Source organism: Lethenteron reissneri, chromosome 29, assembly GCF_015708825.2.
Source record: "Lethenteron reissneri isolate LAM-NWPU_2019-01 chromosome 29, ASM1570882v1, whole genome shotgun sequence".
Classification (NCBI taxonomy): domain Eukaryota; kingdom Metazoa; phylum Chordata; class Hyperoartia; order Petromyzontiformes; family Petromyzontidae; genus Lethenteron; species Lethenteron reissneri.
In genome coordinates, this window is record NC_083807.1 from 11,918,741 (window position 1) to 11,937,978 (window position 19,238).

The 19,238-nt window shown below is 48.5% G+C and overlaps 1 protein-coding gene across 1 annotated transcript in view; it reads right to left on the minus strand.

Annotated features, from left to right (window-relative positions):
- Positions 1–19,238, minus strand: part of LOC133349252 (arf-GAP with SH3 domain, ANK repeat and PH domain-containing protein 1-like) — a 90,425-nt gene that overhangs the window by 12,663 nt on the left and 58,524 nt on the right. Inside the window, 13 exon segments of the mRNA XM_061562595.1 lie at positions 721–788; positions 1,826–1,941; positions 3,210–3,295; positions 3,429–3,584; positions 3,586–3,619; positions 4,463–4,557; positions 8,164–8,297; positions 10,152–10,336; positions 11,496–11,544; positions 12,166–12,253; positions 13,024–13,093; positions 15,004–15,104; positions 16,367–16,453. Coding sequence (XP_061418579.1) covers positions 721–788; positions 1,826–1,941; positions 3,210–3,295; positions 3,429–3,584; positions 3,586–3,619; positions 4,463–4,557; positions 8,164–8,297; positions 10,152–10,336; positions 11,496–11,544; positions 12,166–12,253; positions 13,024–13,093; positions 15,004–15,104; positions 16,367–16,453 — 1,269 coding nt within the window.

The following is a 19,238-nucleotide window of genomic DNA, read 5'->3' on the forward strand; positions in this document are numbered from 1 at the left end:
CCTTCCCCCGGCAACTCCGATTAGCACGGTTGGCTACGTACGGTGCGGAAGAAGTTCAACAAACATACAATTTCATTACAATGCACGTGTTTCTTTCTCTAGTGCCTTCACATAGTGGCCGATTCTGATTCTGACATGCCGCTGTATTTGGGACAAATGGCCGTGTTGAAATAAAAATTGTATTCATAATTACAATATTTATATGTGCAGGGAAGCCTCACTTAGACTCAAGGCCTTTTTAAGGAGGGTTCTGTCTGATGGGATGGGATGGGGGGGTGGCATTTCAGGTGATTTAGTCATAGGCCAATTGCATGGTAACCTTGTGTAGGCTTAGCTGCCTGTAATGAATCGCATGTATATAATTGTGCACTCGGTAGCATATGGGAAACTAAGAAACGATGTTGCACAGCTACAGACAGCCAGTTGCGTTTTAAAAAAAATATTATTTAAGAGAAGGCGATGGTGACCAGGGATTGGACCCCGAGCACCCAAACGCACGGTGGAGTACGAGACACGTCCCAAATTGAGCTTTGGGCTGACCGCCGGACCGAGAAATTCATCTGCGGTGTTGTGACGTGGAGGGTGTCTCTGATCGTAATTGCGGCCAACCGGTCCCCACCTTGCATGGATTCACGACGGGAGGAGGGGACAGGGCAGACCGGCTACAACTGCACAGTGTTGAACTGCGACTCTAGTGTACTGAACCGCGTGTGATCTCACCAGCTCCGTGCACTGCGAGTGGTTGAGTCTCCGCGCCACATCCAGAGCAGTCTCTCCATCGGCGTTTTCTGTGCAGAGGGAATTACAAAAAACCAAAGCGCCGTTCGTTTAGAAAGTGTGGTGGTAGCTACAGGGAGAGATAGGATGGTGAGATGATTAAGTCGATTAATCCGTAATTGATTACTCGGCTTAGTTAAACAATGGCAGCCACCCCCCACAAGCCGTGCAGGAAAACCCATACGATCCCAGGGTGAAGCGGCTGATGATGCTGAAGATGTCACCAAGCCCCCAAACATCACCTCCCCACCCAGCGGGACACAAATGAGAACGGTCACGATGCCGTCACGTTCAATACTTATTTCCCATTAACAGAGCTTCAAACTCATGTGAGACAGCATGGCATACAGCACACGCGCAGCCCTTTGTCAATCCCACTGCTGGATGAAGGCCTCCTCATGCTGCGCGACAGCGACAGCTCTTCCGCCGTAGTTCCCCAGCGCTGCTTCCATGCGAGTTGGTGAAGCCGGGGAGCACAGGCCAGAGGTCGCAAACGGGTTTTGACTCCATACCCGTACCCGTACCCGGCCGCACCAGGGTCGCAAACGTGTACCCGTACCCTACCCGATACCCGGCTACCCGTACCCAGCCGGGTACGGGTAGGGTACGGGTATCAGGTACCTGATTGCGACCTCTGGGATGAAGCCATGTTGCAGGCGCGGGTGGGTTGATTCTAGGAACTTGAATTGTGAGAAGAGACAAGACGTTGGGAAATGAGTGACAAACGGTGACTCATCAGTGACTCACGGCCTACCCGTACCCGGCCGCACCAGGGTCGCAAACGGGTACCCGTACCCGGCCGTGTACGGGTAGCCGGGTATCGGGTAGGGGTACGGGTATCGGGTACCTGGTTGCGACCTCTGGCACAGGCGAAGGCGTTCAAAAGTGCGGTACAACTGCGCTGCGTTGCCGTCTGCTGCTGCTGCTGCCCACCGCGTAGCCCAACCTCAGGGGTGTTGCGATTGAAACAATTAAAACCGTGGTTTTGTTTTATTTTGGCATCGCGGCAGTCCTCAGGGGTTGTGCGTCCCGCTGTGCTCGCGCGTACTGATGTCAGTGTGGGCCTTGCTCCGCAGCAGCAGCTTGAGGCCCTCGGTCTGGTTGTGGCGGCAGCAGTAGTGCAGCGCCGTGTTGCCGCTCTCCGTCTGCTTGTCCATGTTGTGGCTGTGCGTGACGACGACGGCAGGAATGCGTACGGGGAAGAGGGAGGAGGAGGAGGCAGTGTTTACTAAAGCAACATCAGTGTTTTATTAAAGTGCATCCGACTTGGATCGCGCGTAAGTTAGCACTGTGCCAAACGTGTTTAATCTCCAGCAAGACTGACAAGACACAGTGACACTCCTCTCATCCACGTTGATGTGGGGAGAGCTCTATTACAAGAGTCTCGCCGTAAAAAAATGCTCTATCTGCGCGAGTAGCTGTGGCTAAAAGCAATCTCATGAATTTGCCATCACTTCAAACGGACCTCTTTTATATTCTATGGTTCTTTCGGTAAAGTCAAGCAACACAAGGGGTCGACTGCTTGTGTTGCGATCGAAACGTTGTGATATTTGTATTATTTTTTATTCACTTTTTACATTTTTATTTGTATAATTGTATTGTTATTATATTTTCTATTTACGTGACTTTGCCGAAAGAACCATAGAATATGAATTCCTGCAGTCACGAAAGTTTTAAGTGAAAATTTGACCTCGTTTATCCGTGAAAATGTGGATCCTAGGACAAAAATATTACTTCCGGCAGACCGCTTCTGGGGAAATCCTCATATCCATGTAATAACGCAGAGAATAAGAATTCATTTGCGGGTAACAATATATTTCGCTGATTGACTGGAGGCTCTGCTAATTGGAGTTCTGGTCATAAAATGAAGTTCAGTCTTCTCTATAACACAGCGGGAAATGCAAATGTCAAGCACCGGACAATATTCGGATGAAAAGTTACTAGAGTCCATTGCAGTATTTTGTTTTAAACATTGCAGACTGATCGCGAATGGACTCTCGGCTCGTGAGCTCCTGCACACGAAGTGCCACAGAAAGGCTGACTCGTGCAGCTTGGCTCCAGCCTCCAGAAAGGCCACCCGCGGGTGCAAGGTGCTCCTCACCATCTTCTTGGTTCTTTCGGTAAAGTCACGTAGAAGGGACATAATAAAATAATTAAAATAAAACATAATAAAATAATTCTCACGACGTTTCGGCCACAACGCAAGCAGCCGTCCTCAGGTGAAGAACAGTGTCATTCAGACACTGTCTTTCCGACAGACCTGTTCTTCACCTGAGGACGGCTGCTTGCGTTGTGGCCGAAACGTCGTGATAATTATTTTATTATGTTTTATTTTTATTATTTTATTATGTCCCTTCTACGTGACTTTACCGAAAGAACCAAGAAGATGAATCCCTGCAGTCACGAAAGCTTTAAATCGAAATGCTCCTCACCAGTTCTGCGCAAAGTAGTCGACGATGTGCAGCAGAGACACATCCGCCAGCCGGATGGCCAAGTGCAGTGGAGTTTCGCCCGCCTCCTGGTGTTGCACAAGCACGCAAGAGACAAAAACAAAGAGAAGGATCCACCCCCCCTCGTGTAGCCTACACAGCGTGTCGGGGGCGACTGGGAGACTTGCACATGCATCGCCGACGCAGCCCGGCGCTCCCCACCTGTCCACGCGTGCTGGGCAGCGAGGCGGAGAGGTCGACCCCGCTGGCGGACACCACGAGCAGCTTGAGCACGTCCCTCTCGTGCACCGCCTCCACCAAGGCCACGCGCAGGTCCTGAGCAGTCGCCTCGGGCTTCTGGGCGAAGCGCCGCTCCACAGTACTTGGCCATGATGAAGCCCTTCCTCGCCTCCCTGTGCCATCCCACGCAACACAGGCTTCAGGTCAAAGGGCAGGATGGAGCGCTGGGTGGCATTCTTGTCTCTCTCTCTGCTGATGGTCCTGAACCAGCGCTGGTAATTCCACATTCTGCAGCAACTCACGATGGATGGAGAAGCTACCTATAGTTTAGCATTTGTTTTACCCAGAAAAGCATCACAGAGCCTCAACTGTATTTCAGGTGGGTCGTGCTAATATTGTCACAGTAGGAGGCGCTATGCGTTTCCCAATTCGGTAATTTTGGAGTAATTTTTCAAATTTGTCAAATTTAGACCTTGATGCCAGCACGCACAGCCTACTCTTCTTCGAACTGCTGGCATGGGCTCTTGAATGTCCGCTGTGAAGCAGACGGTACGGAGTGTCTTAAGGTTAAAACATACACCGCAGTATTAGCCAGGGCGGCCTGCCTGATTTAAAACCTGAACCTCCGCAACAACAAGCGGCGAATGCGCCACTGCAGGGCCATGTCACCGCCATCAACTCTCGCATGCCTACATAGACATTCATAGAATATCTTGTTGAATTATCAGCTACCCCTCACACTCATTGATGGTCAGTGACTAGATAACCACGTGGCCACAAACATGACGGCAAGTAAACCGATCACAGACAACTGAAATCCGGGTTATTCAATCCCATTCTATGAAGCTAGCAATGCGTACATTTTACAGCCCCAGTCGCATACATTTTGCATTTTTCGTGTTCACTGTTTGATCCGAGCCACCGCTCGCCCCACAACCCTGGAAAACGGAGAGCGTCACCTGCCGTTTTCCTTCCGAGGCTCGCAGCCAAAACAGAGGCAGTAGCAGGCAACTCACATGTCACTCATCGCCGTGGGTTTGGCCGTATTTGTGCTCTTCAGCTCGGCCTCCATGACCTTATTGAAGCTCGTGTTGCCAACGTTCTTTGCCAACTGCGCGGGATTGGGAAGGGGGAACACACGCGTAGCACGTCGTCATCGCTCTGCCCCACGCGCGTTGCCATCGTTACGTGCGCAATCGCACGGACGGGCTGGTGCGCGAAGCCACCCACACGCGCCCACACAATGACGCGCTGTTGCACGCTGCCGGGCACATATGCTTGCTCACACTAGAATGCGCTGCCAGGTTGGATCCGCGCACGCACGTGTAGAGGAGTAAAATGAGGACGTGACGTCAGGTGTGTCGTTCAGTGCGATGACGTCACGTCTACTAGAGTACTTAAGGGAGACCCCGTGACGAAAGCAGGGTCACTGTGGGAACGGGTAGAGTACGAAGGGTGAAGAGGGAACCAGGGGTAGAGAGAGGGATCGAGTGGTGAGTCTGGGGAGAAGCTGGTGGTAGCCGTAGAGGTGCTTCTCTCTCCGGTCCGTGGAGTCGGCAGAGTCCCCGATCCGACACGAGAGAGAGAGACCGGAGCTAGCCGGCAGGGACCCGGACTCAGAGTAGGACCTCTAGCCCCTGGGAGTTGTGTACCCTTGTGTGTATTGTGAAGCCTTTAATAAACCCTCGGCGAAAGCCCTTAACTTACCTACGTCTCTGAGTGCGTCCGTGGGAACTCCTCAACACACGTAGACACCTTCTATGGGCGCTGATCGTTAGGTGGCTGGTAAAGCTGTTGCGGTGTCATTTTTTAACGACACGGTCTTGGATATTCACGATTCGACTATTATCGTGATATTGGTTATACTTAAATTTGCCGTTGTATTTCACTGTTTAATCTCCCTGTTTTTTTGCTACCATTTATTTCAAGTACAAATAAAGATGCTTAAATTGTTATTCAACTGCAAGTTCACGTAACATAATCCAGCCACAGGTTTTTTTAAATAGTGATACTTGATAATCTAATTTAAATGCACATTCTGTCAGAAAATTATGACATCACTATGGAAAATGTTATACAAAGCACTAACTGAATGGCTTACAGTAATACTGTTTTTTACTTTCACTGTTATCGTGAACTTTACTGTTATTTTAGAGCTATTATTGAGCAACGAAAATCATAATCTGCCGATGTTTGACAAATCGGACGATGCTCTTATCGCGCTTCTTACATCTTCTTGGGTCTTTCCATAAAGTCATGTAAATAGGGTCAAAGAACATAATAAAAAATTACAGAAAACTACGACGTTTCGATCGCAACGCAAGTGGTCGTCTTCAGGAAAAGGGGGGTTAGCTTCCAAGGCAAACTGTTTATAAGGGTTTGAAATGGGCGTAGCCCAAATGTCAGCAGCCAATGAGTAAGTGTTCGTCAGCGAGCCTGGCGGTGGTTCGTTGAAAATGAGCATGTTAAAGAGAGATTAGCAAGTTAATGGCAGATCGCAGAGCCGCAGCCAAGGGGTCAGCACACGAAGTGACTGTGAAAGCGCAAGTTTGAAATGGGCGTAAAGCACAACTAACATCGGAAGGTGGTAGGATGGGAACTTCATAGCCAATTATGACATAAACTGGTTGATAACGTCCTTCCAATGATTGCTCAGTTTGTACCCATCTTCTCGGTTGAAATTGTGTCTGTGTTTATATATATGGATGGCTTCATGAACGAATCTTTGTTGATAGCCAGTGGGCTTGCAAAGTACCTTCGTTTTAAAGAAATCAATTTCGTGTGAGCCCACCGCGTTAAAACAATGATCAGCCACGGCCGAGGTATTGGTCCTACCGTGTTTCAGATCTGCCTTGTGTTCACGAACACGGTCCGAGGCATGTCGCTTAGTTTCCCCAATGTAACTACTGCCGCAGACACAGCTTAGTTTGTAGACGCCGGGGTATTGCATGTCAGGGATCTTGTCCTTCACAGATGGGATCACATCACGAATTTTATGTACTGTGTTAAATCGAACCTGGATCTTGTGTTTGCTCATGATTTTGGAAATATTTTTGGTGACCCCTGCTATGTATGGCAAGGTGATGGTTTTGATTGGGTCCTCAGATGGTTCTTTCCCAACGGTTGGGGTGATAGCTTTACGGATTGTGTAGTCTGAACATCCATTCATCTTGAGGGCTTGGTGTACGTGTTCCAGTTCACTGGCTAGGTGGTGACGGTCAGAAATACAGCGAGCTCTATGGTGTAGAGTTTTGATGAGGGAATTCTTCTGGGATGGATGGTGGTGGGAGTCAGGTTTTAGGTAGGCATCAGTATGGGTTGCTTTCCTGTAGACAGAATGGCTCATTGAGCCATCTGGTCTCTTTTTGATTAGGACATTCAAGAAAGGTAGCGTGCCATCCTTTTCCACCTCCATGGTGAATTTGATGGCTGGGTGTATGGAATTGATGCGGTTGAAGAATTGGCCCAGAGCTGGTAGGCCATGTGGCCAGATGACGAACGTGCCATCTACATACCTCTTCCACAAGGACGGACGTAGAGTGGATGCCTGGATAGCATCTGTCTCAAATTTTTCCATGAAAACATTGGCTACAACTGGAGATAAGGGAGAACCCATTGGGTACCTTCAACTTGTTTGTAGAATGTTCTATTCCAGGTGAAGTGTTGGTGTTTACTAAAGTTCCTGTGCCTGACACAATTGCAATCTTTGCAGATTTGGTCCAACAAGGACTGAATGTTGATGTACCAGCCCTGGTGAGACACTGCCTCACCAACACTTACTTCACCTGGAATGGAACAGCAACGGAGCTGTCCTCAGCATCTACAACTGCCCGCTCTCAAGAATGAGAAGGCTCAATCGCAACCTTCGGAGAGCCGTGCGGCGCTGCGAGGATGAGCTAGGGTCGCCGACTGCCGCGGAGATGAAAACCGCATCGGTAGCCCGCAATCACAAAGCACGCTTTGAAACCGTGGGAAAAAAAAATCACTCGTAGTGCTACCCCTTACTGCACTTCTTAAGGGGAAGATTGGCAACCTGATCTCCAAGCCCCAGGATGAGGTCTGCAGATTTCCTGAGCATTGTTGTGAGGTCTTGGGGGAGGAGGAACTTGCTCAGCATAGGAACAGGGTGGGAGGGGGCTGGAGGAGGGGGGCTGACCATGTGGGGATGAGGGGGGTGACTGAGCCTCAACGGATGGAAAAACTGAGCTCGTGTGTGTGTATGTACTCCTATGTGTGTTGTGTATACACACTAGTAAACACATTTGCATATGCACGTACATAGGTGCGTGGAGTACGGTATATATGTGAATATACGCGGGTGCATGCACGTTTGTTATCATGACTTTGTGCTTGTGAGTCAGTGTGCATACGTGCGTGCAAGAATTTGTGCGTGTATGTGCGGACACGTGATTGTGTGTGCGTGCGTGTGTGTGCATTTGTGCGTGTATGTGCGGACACGTGATTGTGTGTGCGCGTGCGTGTGTGTATTTGTGCGTGTATGTGTGGACACGTGAATGTGTGTGCGCGCGTGTGCATTTGTGCGTGTATGTGTGGACACATGATTGTGTGTGCGCGTGTGTGCATTTGTGCGTGTATGTGTGGACACGTGACTGTGTGAGCGCGTGTGTGTGTGTGCATTTGTGCGTGTATGTGTGAACACGTAAATGTGTGAGCGTGCGTGTGACTGTGCGTGTGCACGCGCTTTGCTGCCCCATACCAGCAGCTCGGAGTTGCCCAGGCGGTCGAGCTTGAGAGACTGGATGCGGGAGATGTGCACTCCCATTTCCCGGTGGATGCCCGAGCACTCGATGCACGTCAGCACTCCCAGGTTGGTGGACAGCCACGTCGGGTCTGTGCGACACGGTTCACCGCGCGTGAGCAAAACCACCGGCGAGGACCTCGTCAATGGCTCGAGACGCGACGACGACATCCCGACGACCACGACGACCGTATTGTTCACGTTATAAGGGCGGGCACGTTTTCCCCCCTGTATTTTAAGGGAACATTTAAGATAATAATATTAATAATGATCAATCTAAACTTAAAGCTTTCGTGACCGCAGGATTTTATATTCTTTGGGTCTTTCGGTAAAGTCACGTAAATAGGTTTAAAGAAAATAACCAAAAAAATAACAAAAAACCACGACGTTTCGATTGCAACACAAGCAGTCGTCATCAGGAAAAGGGGGGTTAGCTTCTAAAGACCTGAATGCTGATGTACGGGCCCTGGTGAGACACTGCCTCACCAACACCTACTTCACCTGAAATAGAACATCCTACAAACAAGTTGAAGGTACCCCAATGGGTTCTCCCTTATCTCCAGTTGTAGACAATGTTTTCATGGAAAATTTTGAGACAGATGCCATCGAGGCATTCACTCTACGTCCGTCCTTGTGGAAGAGGTACGTAGATGACACGTTCGTCATCTGGCCACATGGCCTACCAGCTCTCAACCAATTTCTCAACCACATCAACTCCATACACCCAGCCATCAAATTCACCATGGAGGTGGAAAAGGATGGCAAGTTACTATTCTTGGATGTTTTAATCAAAAAGAGACCAGATGGCTCAATGGGACATTCTGTCTACAGGAAAGCCACCCATACGGATGCATATCTAAACCTGACTCCCACCACCATCCATCCCAGAAGAAATTCCCTTATCAAAACTACACCATAGAGCTCGATGTACTGAAACACGTACACCAAGCTCTCAAGAAGAATGGATATTCAGACTACACAATCCACAAAGCTATCACCCCAACCGGTGAGAAAGAACCATCTGAGGACCCAATCAAAACCATCACCTTGCCATACATAGCAGGGGTCACCAAATTTTTTCAAAAAACCTGAGCAAACACAAGTTCCAAGTTCAATTTAACACAGTACATAAAATTCATGATCTGATCCCATCTGTGAAGGATGTGATCCCTAACATGCAATACCCCGGCGTCTACAAACTAAGCTGTGTCTGCGGCAGTAGTTACATTGGGGAAACTAACCGACATGTCTCGGACCAGGTTCATGAACAGAAGGCAGATCTGAAACACGGTAGAACCAATACCTCGGCCGTAGCTGATTATTGTTTTAATGCGGTGGGCTCACACGAAATTGATTTCTCTAAGACGAAGGTACTTTACAAACCCACTGGCTATCAACAAAGATTTGTTCATGAAGCCATCCATATATATAGACACAGACACAATTTCAACCGAGAAGATGGGTACAAACTGAGCAATCATTGGAAGGACGTTATCAACCAGTTTAAGTCATAACTGGCTGTGATGTTCCCAGCTCGAAGTGCAGCGTGCTAATCGCTGCACCACTGTTCAATGATGACTCTCACGCAAACATAGCCACTGACATACACTAAAGACAAAGATCCCCCCTATAGCCTTAACAGGCTATGAAGGCCGACACGGCACACAAGGGGCTAGGTGGCCAGCACCACGCCCGGCCGCCTTTGTCTCCCTAGTGGCAATGTTTACACGTTGCACCAGGTACTCATTTGAGGCTGAGTCGACTTAGAGTAGGCCCAGGACCAGTTCAGATAATCATCAGCGATTTTGGCCGTGAGCGAGAATCGAACTCGGGTCGCCAGGTTCATAGCGCAGCGTGCTAACCGCTAGACTACTGCTCCCCATCGGACGCACGCACACATTTTTGTTCAATAACGTCTGAACTGTGATTACAGGGCTGGGCCTCACCGGGTGCGGAGCAGTCGCAGCACATGTTGTTGCCGGGCAGCCGCTGCACGTCCAGGATGATGGCCTTGGTGAGGTCATCGGCGCTGCTGCCCTCCACATAGCCGCCACCGACGCCTCCACCGCTGTCGTTGAAGAACTCCCTGTTGAGCGCCTCCTCCTTGCCGTTCACCAGCACCTGGATCCAGCTGTTCGCAGAGTGGGGCAGGGCGGAGGGGGCGCAGCGCATGGGCAGGGGTGAAAAACAGCGGCTGAGAATGGACTGTGCGTTAACCACAAAGCGCGAACCTACACACGCTACAATGCCGTCTGGGGGGGGGGCTCGCTTGAGCTCCCTCTAGTGCAGGCAGTGGCAGCACCTTTAAGACCCACCTATACAGCAGACACCTACGCAGGGAATGGCACCCGATATCCGCACATCTCAGCAGCTAAGCAGAGCAGTGCCTACAGAGGGCTTTGATGGGTCACGGCCATTCATGAAAATTGAAGTCTTAGGCTGCTATGGGGCTATGTTGTCGGCAGAGGGCAGTGCATGCCATGACGTGAATTGCTTTATTCGAAATCGTGACTTAAAGCTTTCGTGACTGCAGTAATTCACTCTTTGGGTCTTTCGGTAAAGTCACGTAGATAGGTTCAAATAAAATAACAAAACAAATTCTAAATAAGTAATATCTAAAATACTTTTTTAAAAAACACGCTTTAATGAAATGTACTGTACTGGTAATGGCAGAACTCGACAACTCCAGGAAGTGGCCCCGAGGCTTGCCATAACGTAAGGGACCGTGGTGATTTACAGCCAACATCAGTTGAGCGTGGACAATTAGACCCAAGCCGAAACTTAACATATAAAACAGATGGTTTAATTTATTTTTTTAATGATAGAATATATAGTATTGTCATCAGTAAGACATAAGTATACCAAGTTTGCAGTCGATACCACATTGGGAAGTGGGTTAAAATTGAGTTACAATATTTGAGGATACTACAACAACAACAGACAGAGTGAGTTAAATAAAAGTGTGTAATAAAAATACGACATTTCGACCACAACACAAACGATCGTCATCAGGAAGAAAAATGAGACAAACACTCATTTCTTTTTTCTTCCCAATGACGACCGCTTGTGTGGTGGTCGAAACGTCGTAGCTTTTTGTTATTTTCTTTGAACCTATCTACGTGACTTTACCGTAAGACCCAAAGAGTATGCTTCATTCGAATTCATGTAGCTAAAAACTCACGGCAGACAGCCCAAAACTTACAGCTTCGGAATGAATCTGTCTTTTCAGCATGGACTCTAACCAGCATAACAATAAAATAAAATGATTGAATTAAAAGACAAACACTCACTTCAAGCAGTCCAGCTCATCTTCGGCCTGAAAGTGATATGTCCTGTTGTCTGCAAAAATACAAATAAGACGATGCCATTGAGAGGCAAGCAACTCAACCACACAAGCATCTATTAGCACACAACACTGAACAAAATACTATCCCTCGGCTATGCTGGTCGGTAATTTCCATAGGGGCTGGATGTCATACAGTACAATACCAGTTGGATTTATTTGGTATCTGAATTTGACCAAATGTCAAGACGCTGTTCAGAACCAGTGCGCAGATTTGTTTTAGGGAGTAAGGCAGTCAATCAATCATAGCCGGGGTAAAAAGGAGGGTCTTGAGCAAGGAGTTCACCAGGGGCATGGCGCTGACAGCACAGTGGGCTGGGGGAAGGGAGTTCCTGACCACGGGGGCAGCAGCGGAGAGCGAGTGACCTCTCACCAAGTGAAATTTTGAATGGGAGCGGAGAATCTGTGAAGGGGAGTAGAGTGGGATGAAAGGGGGGGGGAGGTCAGAGGGTGTGTGGAGGGGAGTAGAGTGGGATGAGACCTAGGAAGGGGGTGGAGGATCTTGAAGACAGTGAGCGTGATCTTGGAATCCGTGTGGGATTGGATTGGGATCCCGTGGAGCAACTGGAGTGTTGGGCTGATGGGGCCCCGTTTACGGGTGAGGAGTGGCAACTTACAGGAGAAGAGGTCGAAGCATTTCTTCTCGTCCAGGCACGGCTTCACCTGGCACGTGAGCAGGTTCAGCTTGGCAGGCGGCTGGTTCGCCTGACGTGCGCACAAAGACAAAGATCCCCCCCGTATAGCCTTTAACAGACTGTTGGGGCAAGTGCTGTTAGCGAGCATCTAGGAAGAAGGCCGGCACGGCACAGGAGGAGGTGGGTGGCCAGCACCACGCCCCGCCACATTTTTTTTCTCGCCGTGGCGATTTTTACACACCGCATCAGGTACTCATTAGAGACTGAGTCGACCTAGGGGAGGCCCAGGACCAGTTCAGATAATCGGGAATCGAACTCGGATCATTGGGTTCGTAGCGCAGGGCGCTAACCACTACACTACCGCTCCTCACGTGTGCCCACACACGCACACACACACACACAAGCATCCTCACAAAGATATATTTCAGCTCTATAGCCTCATAAATTACCATTGAATTTGGCCTGTTGTTTATTTAGTATTTAAGTGGATAGCCTATTTTTTTAAATTTACCTTGCTACAATCTCAAGACTATACTTCTTGTACGTGTATTTGCCAAACTCACTCTTCGAGCCGGGCAAGGCCTATTAAGATTCATGTGAGAAACCACACTCCTGTGATATTACTTTGTGTGCTCATTGGTGACCGGCTGAAAGGCCAACCACTCGCTCGACACTTGAGAGCTTTTATATCCACAGATCGGCTGCCCGGCATCAATCAATCACAGCTCAGTGCTCTTGACACCCGAATTTTGAACCCAACGAGCCACCCTTTAATCGAGCACGTTGATTACACAGACACACACACAGAGAATGGGACGTAGGTTCCATATCAGCCCTTACCGTGGCATGCGAGATGGTCAGGTATGCACCCTTCACGGCGCACTTCCGTCTCTGCCAAACCTTCCGTATCCTGTAAGAGGTTAACAAGTCGCATCAGTTGGCCAAGGACACCACATCGATCACACGGGCATGGCTCATGTAGCTGGGAGAGTGAAATCGCATTCAGTCTCGACTTCTACACTGATAAACGAACAGAATTGATAACAAACTGAAAGAACCTAGCAGTTAGGAGGGGCCTTCACCAACCCATAAGCAACAGGTGTACAATAGGCAATGCGAGCTTTTATAAGAATCCTTCATTTAGTTTAATCTCCAAGTGATATTAAAATTGTGCTACGGTTATCCAGATTTAGTTTTTCATTCAATTTGGCATACGAAAGCTGCCTCGATTCGAACGTAGGGTCTCAGTGGTGCTGGTTCAGTGCACGGACACGGTGTTAACCCGGAATATTCAACTTTTGTGGGCGAGGGCCTAACCTCGCCACGTGGGTTGCAGGGATTAATTTAACCATTATTCGGCAGGTTGCTCAGTGTGGGTTGGTGAAGGCGGGGGGAGAACGGACATCGGCGCGTTGTAAACCAGCTGATATTCCTGCACTGCCTGATGGTACCCACAACGGAGTCTCGTGACCAAACCACACAGAATGCTCCCAGTCTCGTCAGCTCGCAGAAGCTAAGCAGGGTTGAGCAAAGATATCGAGCTTGGATAGGGCAACAACCCATCGTGCGTAATAGAGGTGCAGCAGGCCGCTGAGTGGCAGCGTTTCTGCAGCGATGCCGCGCTGGCCCACACGCTCACGAAGGAAGACATAACAAAACATACAATAACCTTTACTTAAGAAAGTTATTTTTGAATAATGTTTTCGAATTGCGTGTTGTTGACGAGCCGAAGAACCAGCGGCCGACAATCCTGTACACACACGTGCTCAGGGGCCGTGCTAGCGCCCTTCTAAATACGTCGACTTGGCAAAAAGGCCAGCCCTCTTATTCTGACTGCACTCCAACGCCTTGCTGTGGTCTGGACTCCACGTTACCCGGGTCAGAGGGCATCCTCCTGTTATTTTAGAAACGCATCCCAAAGGAAAACAGAGAGGTCTAAATATAGCGGGCAATTTATTGAAGGAGGTCAAGGCTCCGAGAACAGTGGTGTGGAGCCGGGGATTTTGGACGTAGACTTCCGAGAAAATGTCAACACTTAAAGGTGGGGAGGGCGGCAGTAAATGGCGCCGTGATGTGGAATGACTCCGCTCAATTGGGGAGTGGCGGTGACGTGCGTGCACACAACGTGCACGCACATGCACGCTGGCGAACGTGCATGCGAACGTGCAGAAAAACAAGCGGCACAAAGAATGGCACTTGCAGGCTTGGATGCACGCAGAGACAAAGGGGTTATGTCCAGGCAACTATAGGCATAGTCGAGTAAGAATTTAAGCACCCGACACAAAGACAGCCGCAATGATGGACATTTCAATGTGTACAATGATATACAAAAGCGCACACGCTAACACGCATTCTCGTGCACATATGCACTCTCACACACTCAAAAGAAACGCACACAAATACGTGCAAAGATGAACACACGCAAGTGAGTATTTGAAATAGACACACACACTCATACATCTACAAGAAGCCTATTTTATGTTTTTCAGGCTATTGGGGCAAGTGATGTTAGCGAGGACCTATTATGGTGAATATTACACACTGAGAAAGGATGAGTGTGCAGACGATAAAGAAAATATATTTGAAGTGAGCGAGTGGATAAGGGTGTGGGGGCGTAGATGAGTTAGTGAATCGGTGAGTGGCTAGAAATGTGAGTAGGGGAGTGAGTGAATGAGTGAGAGAGTGAGTTGGTGGGTGTGTGGGTTGGGGGCTGAGTGGGTAAAAGAATCGGAGCGAGTGAGTCAGCTGGTGGGTGATTGTGCAAGTGCCAATTGCATGGGTTGGTGACCGAGTGAGCATGAGTCTTTGTGTTGGCCTTACCCATCGCTCTTCTTGAGCAGGAAGCCCGTCTTCTCATTGCCAAAGTTCTTGTTGCTCTGCAGCTGATGCAGGTTGTATCCGGCCAACTTTGCTTGCGACTCCTGTGCACACGGACAGCGATCCGTGAATTGGCATCAGCCGGGACATATGCCCACAAACACAAACATTTGCCTGCCTTTGTCTGACCAGTGTTGTTAATAAGCGCCTAGAAATAAAGTTGGGAACCAACCTTGGAGCCAACTTAGCACGGCAAAGTTGCATCTTAGAGATCAGGCGTAGAAAGATTCAACCCCATCCCCTGCCAAACCGCCCACCCCCACCACTCAGAGTGATTCAATATGAAATTAACTGTTATGATTCAGGGTCAAGATTCGATTCTAGAATACATGTTTTTGTTCTGTCATGTTTGTATTGTATTGTCTGTATCATTTGTTTCATCTTGGTATGTTCCACCAATCTATTATAATTGATTATATATAAAACGCCCAATTTGACACGCCTATCTTGTAGGTGAGGATCAAGTTGTAAAACGATTAATCTTGTATGTCTTTGAGTTCACAGCATTTCTGTTTGTGCATTGCTGGTATGAGAGCGGTCATGATTATGAGGGGCGCACGATGGGACGTATGATGCGAGTGGAACATACATTGGGGCATGCAAAACGCGTGCAGGCTTTCGCGACCAATGCAATACGATTCAAAATTAATCTTTGGATCATAACCGTGCGAATAAAATGCGCGTTGTAAACCCTCTTCCGCCCGGCTCAGCCAAGTAAGAACGCTGTCACATGAACAAACGTGCTAATCTATTACTGCTTCTAAACTATACAAATGTTATTTTACCAGTTAAAGCTCACTAAGCTATATAACTCTTTTTCAGAAGCGACATGGCCACAAATGATAGTCCATGGAAATGTATTGCAGCCAATTACTCTAAACGCATGTTACTTCTAAATGTGGAGGGAAATACTGGAAGACACGGAGAAAAATCCACGCAACCACCACAAAGAGAACATGCAAACTCCAAATATAAAGCAGGCGTCAGGTTCGGGATCAAACCCACGACCTCCTGCATACCAGGCGAGGTAGTTAACATCTCGCTACTGTGACGATGATTACGATGAGAGACACACGAACTCCAATTATACAACAGAGGTCAGGGTCTGGATCGAACTCACGACCTCCTGCATACCAGGCAAAGTAGTTAACATCTCGCCACCGTGATGATGAGAGAGAGAGACAACAGGCGTCTGGGTAGGAATCGAACCCACGACCTCCTGCATACCAGGTGAGGTAGTTAACATCTCTTAGCCACCGGTGGGTGTTGCCAACTACACAGGAGGCAGACGCACGTCACGGCTCACCTCTCGGGACTCCCTGGGCATGGCTGTCTTGAGGACGTCTCGGAGCACGCACAGCTGGTTCCGCTCCTCGTCCTGCATCTGCGTCACCTGCCGCGCAACACCAAAGGCAGGGGACGCAAAGCATCGCCCCCACTTAACCTTACACAACGGGGCCTGCGGAACCTCATCCTTGCCGAGGGATGGACGGGAGCGTCGAACGCCTCTTGGCGGGGTAACCACACGTTGAAGGCACGCCTCGCTCGAGGCTGTCACCGACTGTCAATCGCACCTCGAATTAACGCGGTTTGCTACGTACGGCGCGACAGAAGTTCAACAAACATACGTACAAGAGGCCCTTGCGTCGCATGCCAAGACTGCAAGCGAAGTGTTGGTTTTAATTTCGAAAATATTCCCCTCGGGTATCTGATTCGTGTAGTGTGGCGACGATGATCGCAGTTTCGGATCAATCTTTTTTACGGGCTGTTTTGAAGTGGTAGGTTCCTCATGTGGTCACAGATCGTTTGAAATTAAGTCATTGCCTGTAGGTTCCCCACCTATGTTAAAAAACATAGGGGCAAGTACAGTACTGTTAGCAAGCATCTATTAAGGCCAGTATAGCATTCGGCTCAGAGGGCAAACTGAATCTAGGACTGAGTAAAACTGGATGAGGCCCAGGACCGGTTTAGATACCATCCACCAATGATGTTATCCATGGTTGGAACTCAAACTTAAGTTTCCAGAATCAGTGCAATATGCGAGCTAATACACCACACAAAAGACAGAGATCCCCCATAAAGCCTTAACAGACTGTTGGGGCAAGTGCTGTTAGCGAGCAGCTATGAAGGCTGGCACAGCACACGAAGGGGTGGGTGACCAGTACAATGCCTGGCTGCCTTTTTCTCCCTAGTGGCGAAGTTTACGCACCACCTCAGGTACCAATTTGAGGCCGAGTCGACCTAGGGGAGGCCCAGGACCAGTTCAGATAATCGTTACTGGTGTTTGCCACGAGCGGGAATCGAACCCGGGTTGCTGGGTTTTTGGCGCAACGCGCTAATCTATACCGTGAGCAAATGTCTAGCTAGCCTTTCAGTTCATATAGCTGCAATCACTACAGCTTACAAATCAAAAAGACGAAAAAAGATCAAACACAGGGAATCAGCGAACCTCACGGTTTACACATTAGCACTTGAGCTTCAAAGGCAGAGCAGCAAGGCTCAGTTTGATTGCAGCGAGCAAATTCATATTATTTCACGGTATTAACAGAATATTGGAAATTCATTCCCCACGCGTGGCCAGCCATTCACAGCATTATTACGAGTGCCATATTTGTTTAAGATTGAATGCAGCTATTGTCGAAATAAAAAATTGTGTTTTTATAGCTAACACCATGCCCATGGCAGCCTTGCTGTAAAACTCGGTTAACCGAGCTGTCCCGTGTATGGATTTTAAAATAAATAACATTCATTGGGTGCATGCTTTGAAAAGTAAATGCTCGTTTCACCAGCGTGCAGCCTCCCGTCTGCTCTGTCCACGCGGGGAGGTGGCCAGGGTACAGGGCGGGTTTGAAGATCGAGCGACGGAATGGATCGGTGAGAGACGAGAGCTCTTGGGTTTGACTTCAGCAACGTGTACCACCGGCATTAGCTGTGCCAAGCGAGTCCTTTCGATGTTGTTGTTCACATTGTACAGTAATACCTCGGTTTACTTCGGGGATGCGATCCTGAAAGGTGCGATGCCGAATGTCGAAACGCCACAAATCGAAGCAATTAAGAGGGGTTAGTGGAAGCGAAGGCCGAGGTGATGGATACGAGCAAGGACGGATGATGCTGTCAGCGACGTAAGTGTGGGTTGAGGCAACGGAAATCAGATGGTGGTGTTAATAAAGTGACAACGTACTTGCGAAACGACAAACGGTGGAGACGTAAATTGGGGTATTACTGCAGTACAAATGGTGGATGAATATACAACTAGGTTGTCTAAATATACTGACCTGCAAATTACACCAAGTAGATTTGTATCAACATACAAGCCCGTTTCCGGAAGAATACGTGTTCACGTCAATGTTCATATTAACTACAAATAGTACATGCAAGCTCGTGTCCTGCACATACGCCTCGTGCGGGAGAAGAAACGAGGTTTCTGAAATCATGTAAACTGCAGTTATCTTCCGAAAGAAGATAAGTTGTTTTTGTGTTGTTGTTCTTCTCTGGAATGAAGTAGAGAAGGCAGAGCCCACACACGAGTGGGGAAATGTCAGTAAGAGGAAGAAAGCTCATTTGGGGCCGTCCATAAATGACGTCACGTGATTTTGGACGATTTTTGCTCCCCCCCCTCTCTCGTCACACGGCGTCACAAAAAGTCAGACCCTCCCTCAAATATGACGTCATTAAGCTCTGCCCCCCCCCGAAACCATATTTCCATTTTGAAAATAAAACATGCTTCAAATCGCTTTAACTATTGTCATTGTAGTGCGTATTTAATGTGGCGCTGTACTCTGATGTTGTAGGAGTGTTGTTATAACAATCAGTGTTGTTATAACAAATCTATATTTATTTAAAGTTCCACATTTTGATGTGACGTCACATTTCTCAAACCCCCCCCCCTCGCCTCGTCACACATCGTCACAAATGTCTGACCCCCCCCCCCCCCCTAGGTGCGTGATGTCATTTATGGACGGCCCCTTTCCAGAATGGGCAAAAAGACAGAAAAAAACGAGGCAGACAATTCCAACTTGAAGGTAGAAAAGTAAACAATTGTTGAATTCATGTGGGACCTCAAATATCATCAATAGATGTAACTGCTTGGGAAGTTGCACGGTGGGGGCAATTGCTGCAAGCCTACAATCACATCATCTAATAGAGTAATATAGTAATCGGGAATCAGTTATGAGCAT